This window comes from Miniopterus schreibersii (genome assembly GCF_964146895.1).
Source record: "Miniopterus schreibersii genome assembly, chromosome: 1".
Lineage (NCBI taxonomy): Eukaryota > Metazoa > Chordata > Mammalia > Chiroptera > Miniopteridae > Miniopterus > Miniopterus schreibersii.
Window position 1 is genome coordinate 14,180,566 of NC_138101.1, and position 13,202 is coordinate 14,193,767.

The 13,202-nt window shown below is 35.9% G+C and overlaps 1 protein-coding gene across 7 annotated transcripts in view; it reads left to right on the forward strand.

Annotated features, from left to right (window-relative positions):
• The window catches only part of RBPJ (recombination signal binding protein for immunoglobulin kappa J region), a 186,669-nt gene that overhangs the window by 160,817 nt on the left and 12,650 nt on the right, over positions 1-13,202 (forward strand). For all 7 annotated transcript variants that reach the window (XM_081130719.1, XM_081130718.1, XM_081130722.1 and 4 more), the window contains 2 exons: positions 1,675-1,770; positions 8,794-8,959. In XM_081130719.1, the coding sequence (XP_080986845.1) occupies positions 1,675-1,770; positions 8,794-8,959 (262 nt within the window). The remainder of the gene's footprint in view (positions 1-1,674; positions 1,771-8,793; positions 8,960-13,202) is intronic.

Below are 13,202 nucleotides of genomic sequence, written 5' to 3' on the forward strand. Positions count from 1 at the left end.
AAATTAAATGATTCTTTTCTCAGTTCTCAAAGAGATGGAATTTTATTTTACATTTTAAGTTTTTCTCTAGGTGTCTTAAAATTTTATTTACTGCTACCATTTTGATTCTCATCTATCAGAGTGATATTTGAATTAGCCTAAACTTTCATGCTATTTAGTTTACAAATGTCAGATTTTTATGGGATTTGGCAGGCCTTCCACAATTTGACTCCCCAACCTGTCTGCTTTACTCACTGCCATGGCTCACAGTGGAATCTGAAGAGAATTTGAGATTCTAATTCCTGACTGCCACTTATTCATTGCAAGGCATTGGGCAAGACATTCAACATAGTATTAACAATACTTACCTTTTTGAATTTTGAGGACTCAATGAAATAATGCTTAGTCCAGAGCCTGGCACAATATAAATACTCAGGAACTATTAGCTGCTGTTCTGTTGTTTCGGCTGCCCTACTCCTCAGTTTGAATATCTCACTGTACCCAACCGGGCAGGGTCTGGCGTGACTGTCCACACTACTCCCAGGTGCCGGAACGCCTTCTCATTGTGTCTGCTCCTGTTCCTTCAGAATTTACCTCTTCTGAGAAATTTTCCTAGCACGTAGTCCTTATTACCCCTCCTCTCCTTTACACAGTCTTTCCCTTATAGATTCTTCTGTTGATACTTCTCTTTGGATCATGTATTTCATTACAGTTTGTTTTCCAAGCTGTTGTCATCACTGAACTTTTAAGCGCCCTTTAAGGGGTAGGGATAATATGTTGGATCCCATTGTTACTGCCCTGCCTTATAGCTAACAGGTTTTCGTAAATGCTGTCTTCTGTATTACCTCATATAATCCCTCAACCACTTTGTCATTGGTCAGCATTATCATCTGTTATCACATGGGAAACTGAGGCTGGAAGAAGTTAAATTATTTGCCCAGGTCACTTAGTTTCTCTAAATGAGACAGTTCAGAATTCCCCACCTTTAATAACGTACTACTGTTGTCTAGCTATCCTAAAACATTTGTCTTTTATTTATAATATAAATAAAACAGCATTTAACTTATTAAAAGTGTTTCTTGATGATTGTCTTTGAAACAACTTTGCTTTAATTTGTAATGTGCGAAACATCTCCAGAATTGGGGTTCTGCTGATACAGAATAGTAAGTTTGATCTCTGTAGACCTTCTGTTCTTTATACTCCATCGTACTGCTTAGCAGAGTAATTGGATGAATAGTTATATTTAACACACGACTTTTTAATATAATTTATACATAATAAAAGGTAGTTGGAATACTTTGTACTTGAAAGAATTAATGTTGTTTTATCCCAAAACTTAACTCAGTAATTGTGTTTTTGTATGATAGTCCTTTCTTAGTCCTATGTAAGGGTTGTTATTTTAAGAACATATAATAGTAAATTTGGATGACCTAATGGTTTTTTATGGCTTTGTATTCAGTGAAAAACACTCATTCTGATAAATAGTTTAAAGAACAAAGTATAGAGTTGAAGATGAGCAGTATTGCCCCCGTCGTATAATATTTTTTAAATTTAGTCCATGGGTCTGTCTTAAGCCTTATTTTCATTTTTAGATTTGCTTGTTTTAAAAATACTCATAAGCATTTTTCTCATTACAGGGCATAGTAATATTCTAAATCTCACCCCTGTAATAGTAGTATTTGTGTTTCACTTTAGGGAAGCTATGCGGAACTATTTAAAAGAGCGAGGGGATCAAACGGTCCTTATTCTTCACGCAAAAGTTGCACAGAAGTCATACGGAAATGAAAAACGGTAAGATTATTATTTTCTGGTGGATAGTTCATTGTAGCTGTCACATGAATTTGCAGGTGACATGTTAATATGCAAGTCAGAGGATGGTTTCTCTTGGGTCATTTGCAAGTACAAAATGAAAAATAGGGGATTTGTCTCTATTGAGGGAGAAACAGTGAATTGTGGCAGATTTAGTAAAGATCATCTGGCTGAATCCCTAATAATCACAAAACATAATAATCTATAATTTTTATTTTGGGCTGCATGATGTTCTGTAAGTATTTCTGTGATATATTAGCTCATTCAAAAAGTAGCGTTCCTTTTGGTGGAAAATGTAGTGTCATAAACAAATGTGGCCCAGAGTGCCACTTCAGAAAGGAAAAGGCTAAGCAAGCCTGGATTGAACTATGGAGTATTGTAAAGAAGCGCTCCCGTCCTCTCCCCCGGCCCTGTGCCTGTTCAGAGTAAGAAAAAAATGTGGGTACTACAGATGACTTAGAAATAAGATTGGCCAAAACTAAATTATTACAAAGTGATCTTTATGTTTAGTACTTGTCACAGTATCTTATAAATTTCAGCATTTTTTATGTATAATTGGAGACTTCGGTTTGTTTTTTCACTTGGTTTCTAGAATTTTCTTGTTAATAGTTTCGAGTTAAACATTTCATGGACAAAAGGCTTGCTTGTGGGGGAAGATGAAAGATTTTTTTGAATTGGCTAGAAAGACACCACACTAAAGTGGGAAAAGAAATGAAAACTCAGGTTTAGGTGTTGGGTTGAAAGGAATGGGTGGAATAGTAGAATTTGTGAGATAAAGGAAATCTTAGCGTATATATAAGAGAAGTGAAATGTAAATATATAATTAAATTAATTTACATGCTAGGAGAAAAAGTCTCTTTCTAAAGTTCTCTAAATCTGAGCTGAAAAGAAGGTGAAGCTATTTATCTCAGAGGACAAACAAGTGAAAACAGTATTTAGGACTCAGACTGCCAAGTGTTCTTTTTTTTATCATTATTCAGACTTGCTAAATTTATGACTATTTTATCTTTACTAATAGAACTTAATTATCTGATTTATAGTTAAATATTGGAAAAAGTTGGTATCTGCAGTTTGGGACATAGAAACCAAATCAAAGTAGTGGCCCCCTTTTTCATGACGCTGATACTGGAAATTCAGTGTGTATGTGAAATTGAGTGTGTGTGCATAGCCGATCATCTGTTTTTTGTGTTTTGTTTTTCGTAAGCAAAACAGAGCAAGATTATACCTTCATCACTTGAGCTGAGTCTCAAATTAGGCCAGCCATGCACCTCATAGTGAATCTCAGGAAGAAACAGTTTCCCAGTCATGAGCCAGGCATTGTCTTGGAAATGCCTTTACAAATGTTTTTATATTGTAATTCTCAGAATAATCTTGTAAACGGGTATGTTACAATCCCCATTCTGTGAGTGAGGAAACAAGATCAGAGACTACGTGTGCCCAGGTTTACCTTAGTTAGAAATTGATGTAGCCAGGATTAGAACTCCTTGGTCTGTAATTCCAAATTTCTTATTCTTTTTATCGCCCTAGTTTTCATAGCCTTGCATTTTGTGTGTGAGTGTTGGTATTTAGATCAGGGCTTGAGAATGAGGAGGTTAAGATGCCTGAAGAACACAGACTTTGTAAATAAACATAACTTTGCCTGGGATTATTCCTTCAGCATGAGCTGAGGGAGGCTGGGCTAGATTTAATGGAAATATGATTAGACACGTGTTTAGTGTATAGCTGCCGACTTTGGCCTTGCTGCTTTCCTTTCTCTGAATTTTTGAAGATGCGTTTTAATACCATCTGATTCATTCATTAACTGATGTATTCTTCATTTCTGATGACCTGTTAGGTGCCAGGTACTGTGCAAAAGGATCTTTACTGGGAATTTTAAAAGTTAAGAATGTCATTTAATACTATGATGGATAATAGGCCCAGTGGAGATAACAGAAGGGAAGAGCTACTAAAAAAATTACATCTAAGTCCAGAGAAGGTTCCTGTTTATTAGTCACTGTTAAAAGTATATGAGTAAGAAACTAGTGGCTTATCAAGTTAAAATGGGTGATTTAAGGGTTATCTTTTATTGTGGTTGCCTTTATTTTCTATTTGGGTATGGCCTGGCCACTCTAAAACACCAGTCAAAGGAAAGCTTGAAGAGCTGAGCTTCTAGCCTTCAAAGAATGAAGGCTTCAAAGAATGAAAAACGATAAAAAGACCTAGAGTAACTACTTTCCTATATTTTTACATATATTTGTATTAACGTTTCTAGAGCAGACATGTATTAGTTTTACAATAAAGATGGAAACCTGTTAAAGTTACCTGTGTGTTTGTGTGTTTTTTTTAAAGTATTAATAATAAGAAAATATTCTTGCAGCCCAGCCTCCTGGATGACTGGCAAGGCTTTTTCCTGGAAGAGGTCTGGTCCCTTTCTCTTTGGCAGAGTGCACAGTGGGAAGAGGAAGGTGTGCCTTCTTGCTTGTTGATCCAGATTTGGGCTTTTCTGAAAAGCTGCTAAGGCATAAAACATGAAATAACCTGGGGACATGACCACAGCCTTCTTAGCATACAAAATAGCTCCAGTGAATGATGCTAGAAAAATTTGGTCAGGAAATTTTACCCTAAAATTATAAATTGTTCTTGAGCTTGATAACAAAATGTGTTTGCTTAGCACATCCGGTACCACATTTATGTTAGTGGTTGGTTTTACCTTTTCATTGAAGAAGGAAGATCTTTTCAAGGTGAAAAAGAAACTTTTAAAAATTATTTGTGTAGAGGATATTTTCCATTAAAGAAATGGGAATGCCATTTGACATTAACATTGTCAAGGAAAGTACTTCAGCTTTGTCATGGGAAGTACTTAAGCAGTAGTGAAGGTGATGGTGATGCTGTTGAGACAACAGTAAAGCCATTTAGATAATTAGACTATGATTCTGAAGTTGGACCTGGACCGAGAATGTGTTCATTGAGACAACTGTGGTGCGCAGACAGTTTCAGGTTTTCTGGTTTTATTTGTTTGTTGCTTTAAAAAAAAATTATTTTTTTTCAATCCTCACCCGAGGATATTTTTTCCATTGCTTTTCAGAGAGAGAAACATCGATGTGAGGAGAGACACATCGATCGGTTGCCTCCCGCAAGCGCCCCCGATGGGGGCCGGGGTTCAAGCCTGCAACTGAGGTACATGCTCTTGGCCAGAATTGAACCCGGGAAACAGTCCACAGGCTGACGCTCTGATCTCTGAGCGAAACCAGCCAGGGGCTGTTTTTTGCTTTTGAATTGAATAGTCAAAGGGTAATGATTCTGCAAAGGTAGTCGGGTCACGTCCTGTCCTCAGTGTGCTTGGATTTCATCTAACCTAACTTGTTTTAAATATTGAGCTAAACAAAAAGGCTGATTTAAATCTGTAGGTATTTTTCAGATCAGGATATGAGGGAAACGTTGAATCATTCTCTGAAAATACAGAGATTGAGCTAGGAAATGAGTAAAATCATAACTGTGTTTATATCACCACCAAGTGGCAGAAAAAAGTATTGTTTGTCATAGTTGCTTAGATACAGATACAGCTACTGGGAAAGATTAGGAAATAAGGCACATTGTTTCATAGGATATCTTTTCATAACAGCTGTTAAACTCTACACTGGCCTCTTGATGGTCAACTTTTCACTCATTGAGTGTTTGTTACATATTAACGAACTACTCAAATTCAAAAAATCTATTTCACACCTCATTATAAAGGTGTATTTTAATTTTCATTGTTAACTAGGGCTCTTTTTTTCTTATCTCCCCTTTATTTTCTTTTGTCTGTATTCTTCCTCTTTTTTTGTACATATACTATTTTATTATATTACTACGTACTACTGAAGTCTGTTGAAATGAAAATTTGATTCATTAGCTGTTTTTAGGGAGGGGTAGCAATATTAGGATGTTTAAAATATTTTTTAAATGACTCATCACATAGAAATAATCTTTGTTTCGATTATATTGGATTTGCTATTTTCTTGCATCACAACTTTTTTGGATAGTTACAGAGTTGATTAGAAAAAACAAGGCTAGTCAGAGGCAGTTAAAGAGTCTTTTGTTTATTACATGATTGAAAAAGCGCTTTTAGTAAAGAACCTTGCTTGGTCAGTGTTGTGAGTGATAAAGGATTCCTTGCCTCTTGTCTAATTGTATACCCCGTTAGTTCCATGCCATTTTATCAGCATCCTTTTGAGAGAACCAGCACTACAGGTTTTCTCCTCTTTATATTTTCCAGATGTGAAATAAAAGTACTTTTTACGAAAACTTGTTGCAACTTGGCTACTGTATTTAGTACAGTATATACTAAGCACAGGACTTTGAATTTTTATAGCTGATATACCAATTTACTAAGGAGTCTTAATACCAGTGTTCAGTAAAATACTAATAGGAGACAAGTTTCCAAAATTGATGTCTTCTCAACTTCCTGAGAGTGTGCCAGTGATGTGTTTGAGTCTGTGCCTGATAATCATTGGGCAGCTCTCAGCAGTAGAGGCCGGAAAGATCCCTGGTGTAGCCTTGAGTGAGCCAACTCCAGAGCTAGCCCAGCTAATTCAGGAGTCTCTCCAAACTTGTAGTGACCCGGAGCTGAGCCTCCTGCCTCAGCTGTGACCTCTGTGTCCAGGTCACAGTGAGTGCAGGCAGGAAAGCTGCTCTGATGCTTTAGATAAATATGAGAAGACTCTAGAGGCTTCCCTCCCTACTCAGCTTGACCCCCAAGGCCTGCTTGGTCTGCGTTCCCATTACCTCTGGCTTCATCTCTTCTTTCCTCCTCCTGCCTGCTCCAGCCGCCTGGTCTGTCTGTCGTTTCCCCACCACTCATGGTGGTCCTTCCGACTTTAGAACCTTTACACTTGCTCTTCCCTCTGCTGCTGCTTTTCCCTCTGATATGTATGGCTGTAGGTTGTGACTCAGGTCACCTTCCTACAAAAGCTCTCCCCAGCTGCTGGATCCCTGACGTTTTAACTACCCCTTTTCCTGCTTTATTTATTTTCTCTCAGGACTTATCACCAGCTAACAGACTATATACATTATTTTACTCATTTACTTTTTTAAAAAATTGTCTGTCTCCCTTATTAGAATGTGAGTTGCACCAGGACAGAAATTTTTGTCCTTTTTTTTTTTTATTTAAAAAAACCACTACTATATTTCCAGCTCCTGGTCCAGACTGGGGGTGTAATAAGTACTTTGATGAATTAATATTATTTAATAAACCCAGTTCACTTCTTGTAAATTATATGTAGATTGCCTCTAAAGTAGTCCTTAAAAGTTGAGCAAAAAGTACATGCCGTCATATATTTTAATTCACTTCAATCAGTGTTGCAGTGGGTGCTGAGAGGGGAGCAAACAAGAACTAGGTGTTACTACTGGTAGGAAGGGCTGAGCGCCAAATCCAGCCTGTGGTGTCAGTATGCACATATACACATTCACATGTACAGTTTTTTTAAGTCTGCACATTGTTGGCTTACAAAGTGTTAAAAAGCATAAATTTTTGGCCATGTTTTAAAATTTTATTTCAGGCATCTATTGAACAGTTGAAAGATGTGACCAACACTAGGTCCACATACCTGTAGTTCAGCAGTGTGAGTGGATATCTACTTACAGGCTTGCCATTCCCCATTGTTTTCTTATTATCAGAGCCACATACCAGTGGCTAATTAGCATTGTATTTAAGCTATTGTTTTTCTTACAGTGGCCTTAAAAGAATTAAAAAATTTTGTATACTCATAACTATGCAAAAAGTGGGAATTACCAGGAGGGCTGTATGGTTCAAGAAAGAAGGGAGGGAACCTCTTTCTTTGGGTTATTAAAGAATATTCCTACTTATTTGTTGTACTATTTATATGTTGTACTGCTTATTTGGCTACTATTTGAGTAGGTATTTGAGTTTTTAGGACCCTTATGACACATGGCATAAATGTTTTAAAGTATGTACAAATCAGCCTGTGTAATTGAGCAAAAACAAATTCTAATCTATGTAAGGTCTGGATTGGTGGTCTGAACTATGTAACATATGGGGCTTGAGCTAGGCTTTGAAATAGGTGTTTTTAATTGCTAAAGACAAGATTATAAGGAAGTTAGTTTTTCTAGGTGGGAAGAATTTATGAGGGCAGGTTTTTTGCAGCTGGCAAAACAAAGGTACAGTATTGGTAGTCTGTGAGTTAAAAGGATACAGTGTATTCTTTCAGTCATTCACATGCATCAGGTGTTGAGGGTGTAAGACACAAAGCATAGTAATTCAGTGATCATTCCCCTTGCTTTTAATTCTACCTAGTTTTTTGTTTTCTTTTTTAATATATCTTTATTGATTTCAGAGAGAGGAAAGGAGAGGGAGAGAGAGAGATAGAAACATCAATGATGGGAGAGTCATTGATCTGCTGCCTCCTGCACGCCCCCGACTGGGGATGGAGCCCGCAACCCAGGCATGTGCCCTAACCGGGAATCGAACCCTGATCTCCTGGATCCTAGGTCGATGCTCAACCACTGAGCCACGCCCGGCCGGGCACTACTTAGTTTTATTACTATTTTGAAAGTTTCTACTTTAGGCATTGCTCTAATTCTATTTTCTAGGTTAATTATCAAAGTTAAGTGTAATATCCATAGCAATAATGTCATTAATTAATACTCATCATTTTGAGACCTTATCTAGTAATTACAGATTCTGTGATGTGTTAGAGTACACATTTATAATGTGTTAGAGTACATTAGATTTGCTGAACTCCAATAGTTTAGAATTCTGAGCTATTTTGAAAATTTGAAGAGCTGTTCCCTGCTCTAAAAAGTAGTCTGACTGAATGTATAACTCTAATACAGGTGAACCTTATCTGAACCAATGTAGTCTTAATGGAAGTCTTGATTTCTGTGCCAGCAAGACGATTATTTGCATTTTAAAAGGCTTCGTTAGGAGCTAACTTAGTGCAGTTCAATATGATTTTATATTCTTTTGTTCGAGACAAGGAAATGCTTTTTTTGAATCTAATTGCATTATTTTTGTTTTAATTGTTCCAGGTTTTTTTGCCCACCTCCTTGTGTGTATCTTATGGGCAGTGGATGGAAGAAAAAAAAAGAACAAATGGAACGAGATGGTTGTTCTGAACAAGAGTCTCAACCATGTGCATTTATTGGAATAGGAAATAGTGATCAAGAAATGCAGCAGCTGAACTTAGAAGGAAAGGTAAATTAAGGCTGTTGATTCCCCATAAAGGCACCAATATTGTCCCCTTATTTGTTTTTGTGGTAGTGGTTTTTTTCCCCTATGGCTATTGGTAGCAGTTTTTTGAATACATAAATCAGAACCAGAAATAAACTTCTCAAATAGCTGTGGTCTAGTTATGATTCATGGAGCTCAAGCTGTTGACGTCTAATGGTGGCACTCAGCTTGCTAGCAGTTCTAGCAGGCTGTGAGTTAGATTTCCATTGGAAGTAATACATTTAGGAGGCAATCACTTATCTGACGGTGTGTTCCTCAACGATAAATACAGAGTTCAGTAGTATTTTACTCTGCTCTCTTAATCTTAGTCTTATGCTAGAAACAAAGTGATATAGATAAATTCTTAGAAGCATTTACATGGGTTATAAAGATCATAAATGCTTTACCTAGCCGTTGTGTGGAGTAGAACTATGCTGTAGGAAAGCACAGCCATGATTAGATTTACTCAAACGTTTAGGGATTTTCTTTGATTAATTTTCAAGGGAATGAAATTTATGAATTAGTTTTACTAATTGTATTTGTAAACTTAGAAAGCAGTCATTTCAATCTGTACCTTTGGTATTTAAAAATAGTTTTTTATTGACTTAGCACTTAATATTTGTTTTCCCTTGATATTAAAATTTGAAAAATGGTTAATTCTGATCTCAGTGACCACATAAATGTCTTTTAAAATAGTGCATAAGAAGCTATTTTTTCATTCAATACATCTTTATTGAATGTCTTAGTGTTTGCTGTATTACAGTTGGCACTAGGGATGGGGGATGGAGGGCAACATGGAGGGTGGTGAGCTAGGGGTTTGTGCTCTTCAAGTTCAGTTTCAGCCCTTTTTTAGATAATGAGCAGTAAGAAGCCTTAATATCAGCCCTTTCCAAATACGAGTATTTTTATGTCATTGGTTTCGTTATAATTTTTATCAGTAAGACTTGTCAACTATGTATTTCAAGTTAGGTTTACTATAAAACTTATTACAATAAATGTTTCATCTTAAAAGAAAATAGAGCAGTAAAAAGTGTTTCTAAGTTATGACCCTTGAGCAAAAGTGAAGGTTATATTTAAGTGGTGGGCTTACCTAATAGGCCTTGGCCATGTCTTATCTGTTTTCCTCATAGAAAGTCTCTGAGTTCCATGTCTGCAAGCTATATCTTTACATTTGGTACTATGAATGATTAATCAGATTAGATGGATAGTTATCCAGAAGCCAGGGATTCTAGCGACCAATGTATGTAATAACTATGTTATTTCTCACTTTGACCAATTCCAGCTTTCAGCAATTTTAAGGGAAGTAATATCAAACAAACAGCATCCCACTTGCCTTTCCCAGCATCATGGCTTAGTATATCTTGCTCCAACTTCTACCATTGTATCCTTTCCCTAAGCCCGAGAAATTCACAGAGGAAGAAAAAGAATGTCTGAGAGCTCATGCATTAATGGTTTTTTAAAAACTTACTAATAGGGTAGCACAATGCCTCTAAGCCAAAATAATATGTTAATATTTAGCTTGAATGAAAAATGGTATTAGAGAAGTCTATATAAAGTAAGACTGGTTGAGAGTCAGCAGAAGGCATTCCAGGCAGAGAAGAATGACATAATCATGTACTTGGGGCATCAAGGCATAAGAACATGGTATGCTTAGGCCAAGTAGGCAAAGATGGTCTGAGCAGTGGAAGGCTGAGCTTAAGAAAGAGCTCTTTGCTCCTATCTGTCTCACTTAACCTCCATTCATTTAAGGTAATGTTATTTTTTTCAACATTGAATGGTACAATTTGTCATTATTGAAAAAGAAGGAATATTTTACATTATTGGGTATTTGTACTTATTTTCATTACAATAGAGCTCTAGTATGTATAGCCCTTATTTTTATAAAGGCCATGACATTTGACCATGTTTCAGATCCGAGATTTCATTTAATGATATTGTTAATTTGTTAAGTATTCATTGCCTTAATTTCACATCTTGCATAGCTGGAGCTAGGTAAGCTCTGCAACATATCAATTACTTACCTAATTAGCACACTTGTGTCTTCTTACTTTTAAAAATTACACCCTCCATACCTTTCTTGCTAGCTTTGTTTGTTTCTATAATTCAAATTTTATAATTTAACTATTTCCACAGTATTTTTGCAGCATTAGATCTGGTATTTCTCACTTCAGGCCAGATGTTTGAGTCATTTTTAAGTTAAACTGTTATTTAGAGAAAGGTTTATTGTGTGCCATTTTCTAGAATTTTGTTAGCTAATTTAGCCTTTTGGTATGACGGAACAAATGTAACTAGTTTTTATTTACTCACTTTCTTAAAGCCACCATACTTTTTTGAGTCACTGACTTCTCCCTTTTTCTCTTATGGAATGTGACAAGTTTGTGGTCAGTAGCATTATATATGTTTTTGTTATAATAGTTCTAATAAAATTATCTCAGGTATGATTTTTATGTGTGCCCGTGTGTGTGCGTGTGTGTATTCAAACTGCTTACCTTTGTAATCAGAGATATATTTCCTTTCTTTCCAAGGAGATATGTGTGTTTGCTTTTTCCAAACAAAATAAAGCCCTTTGTGTATAGGTTCAACCTTTGTTACTCTTTTTCCTTTCCTGTTTGCCAGTCTATTTTATCATTTGGGTTTCATTATTTTCTCTTTTCTGATATTGATTGTATCCCTTAATGTTAACACTCAAATTAGTGATCTTAACATTTAAAAGTTTTCCCATTAGAATGTCATTGTCTCCATTTAGATACATATTTCATTTTTGTTCACTGTGACTGCTGTAGTATACTGATACCCATATTCCTAGGCTTTGCCTTGTATTGCAGAATAATTCCATAGTTTAGGCTTAATTTGACCATAAGTGCTTTTAAAGTATTTTACCCATGGCTCCTTCCACAACATCTGTGAATGCTTGGAGATCCTCAGGTGAAAGGATCTGTGTGAATACAAAGCTCTGTTGTTTTTATTTATTTTTATTATTATGATTAGCTTTATCCTAATTTTGTCTTCTGCAGAACAAAGTCTTGCAAAGCTTTTACCAGCCTTTTGGATTTATAAAAATGTAATTCGAGTGTAAAATATTTAAGGTGGCATCTAAATTTTTTAATATAACATTGCTATTGAGAATTAAAATAAACTATGGCATTATTTTTGTTCTGCTTCTAAAATTGCCTTTGAGTAAAGTTTAAAGATTAAAAACCTAGAGCACATTAGCTTATTTCTTAAATCAGTACCATTTGCCCTGCATTTTAAAAGAAACAACAGAGGTAGTCAGAAACTTGTTTAGCCTAATTTTAAAGTAGAGCATTGATCTTTTAAAAAATATAATTTAGTCTGATCATGACGCTGAATAAATGTGTATTTTTTTAAATGTGCTGTGTGAAGTTAGTCTGCTCTGAAGCCATCTTGGTAAATTACCCCAACAGTGTGAAGTTAGAATTCCTTCAGGGTGATGCCAGGTTCCATTTGAAATTTATTTACAACCTGCTTGGGCACAGAAGCCATTGTCTTCAGAAACCTTGGTGTAGTTGAATTGACAGTTACTGTGTTGTGGCCTGGAGTTCACCATTAAAAGGGTCACCCCAGCAGATTCATGGAGTTTATTTAGTTATTAATGATTGTTGGCACATCCTATGCAATATATCTAAATTGAATTATGGTACCAGATAAAAATATAGATGGGTATGAAGCTTGTGTATCATCCATTATCATGTGTAATCAATAAACGATTTAATATCCTCTTGAAAAAAAAAATATATATAATTTAGATATTTTAAATATTTAAGCTGTCTTTGAGCATCATTTGTCCAACCTGGAAAAGGAGATCAATAATTTAGCCCCTTCCTTAATTCACAGAGATCAGGGGAATAGGAAAGATCTTAGAATTGTCATATATGGCCCGGCCGGGCGTGGCTCAGCAGTTGAGCATTGACCTAGGATCCAGGCGATCAGGGTTCGATTCCCGGTCAGGGCACATGCCCGGATTGTGGGCTCGATCAGTGACTCTCTCATCATTGATGTTTCTATCTCTCTCTCTGCCTCTCCTTTCCTCTCTCTGAAATCAATAAAGACATATTAAAAAAAAAAAAAAAAAAAAAGAATTGTCATATATGTTTGAAATAGTAGCATTTTCAAGTGTCTTTGCTGTTTTGCAAGTGCTATAACTCTTTAATACTATATTTTTAAATATATAGTATTTGGATACCCATATTCCTAGGCTTTGTCTTAT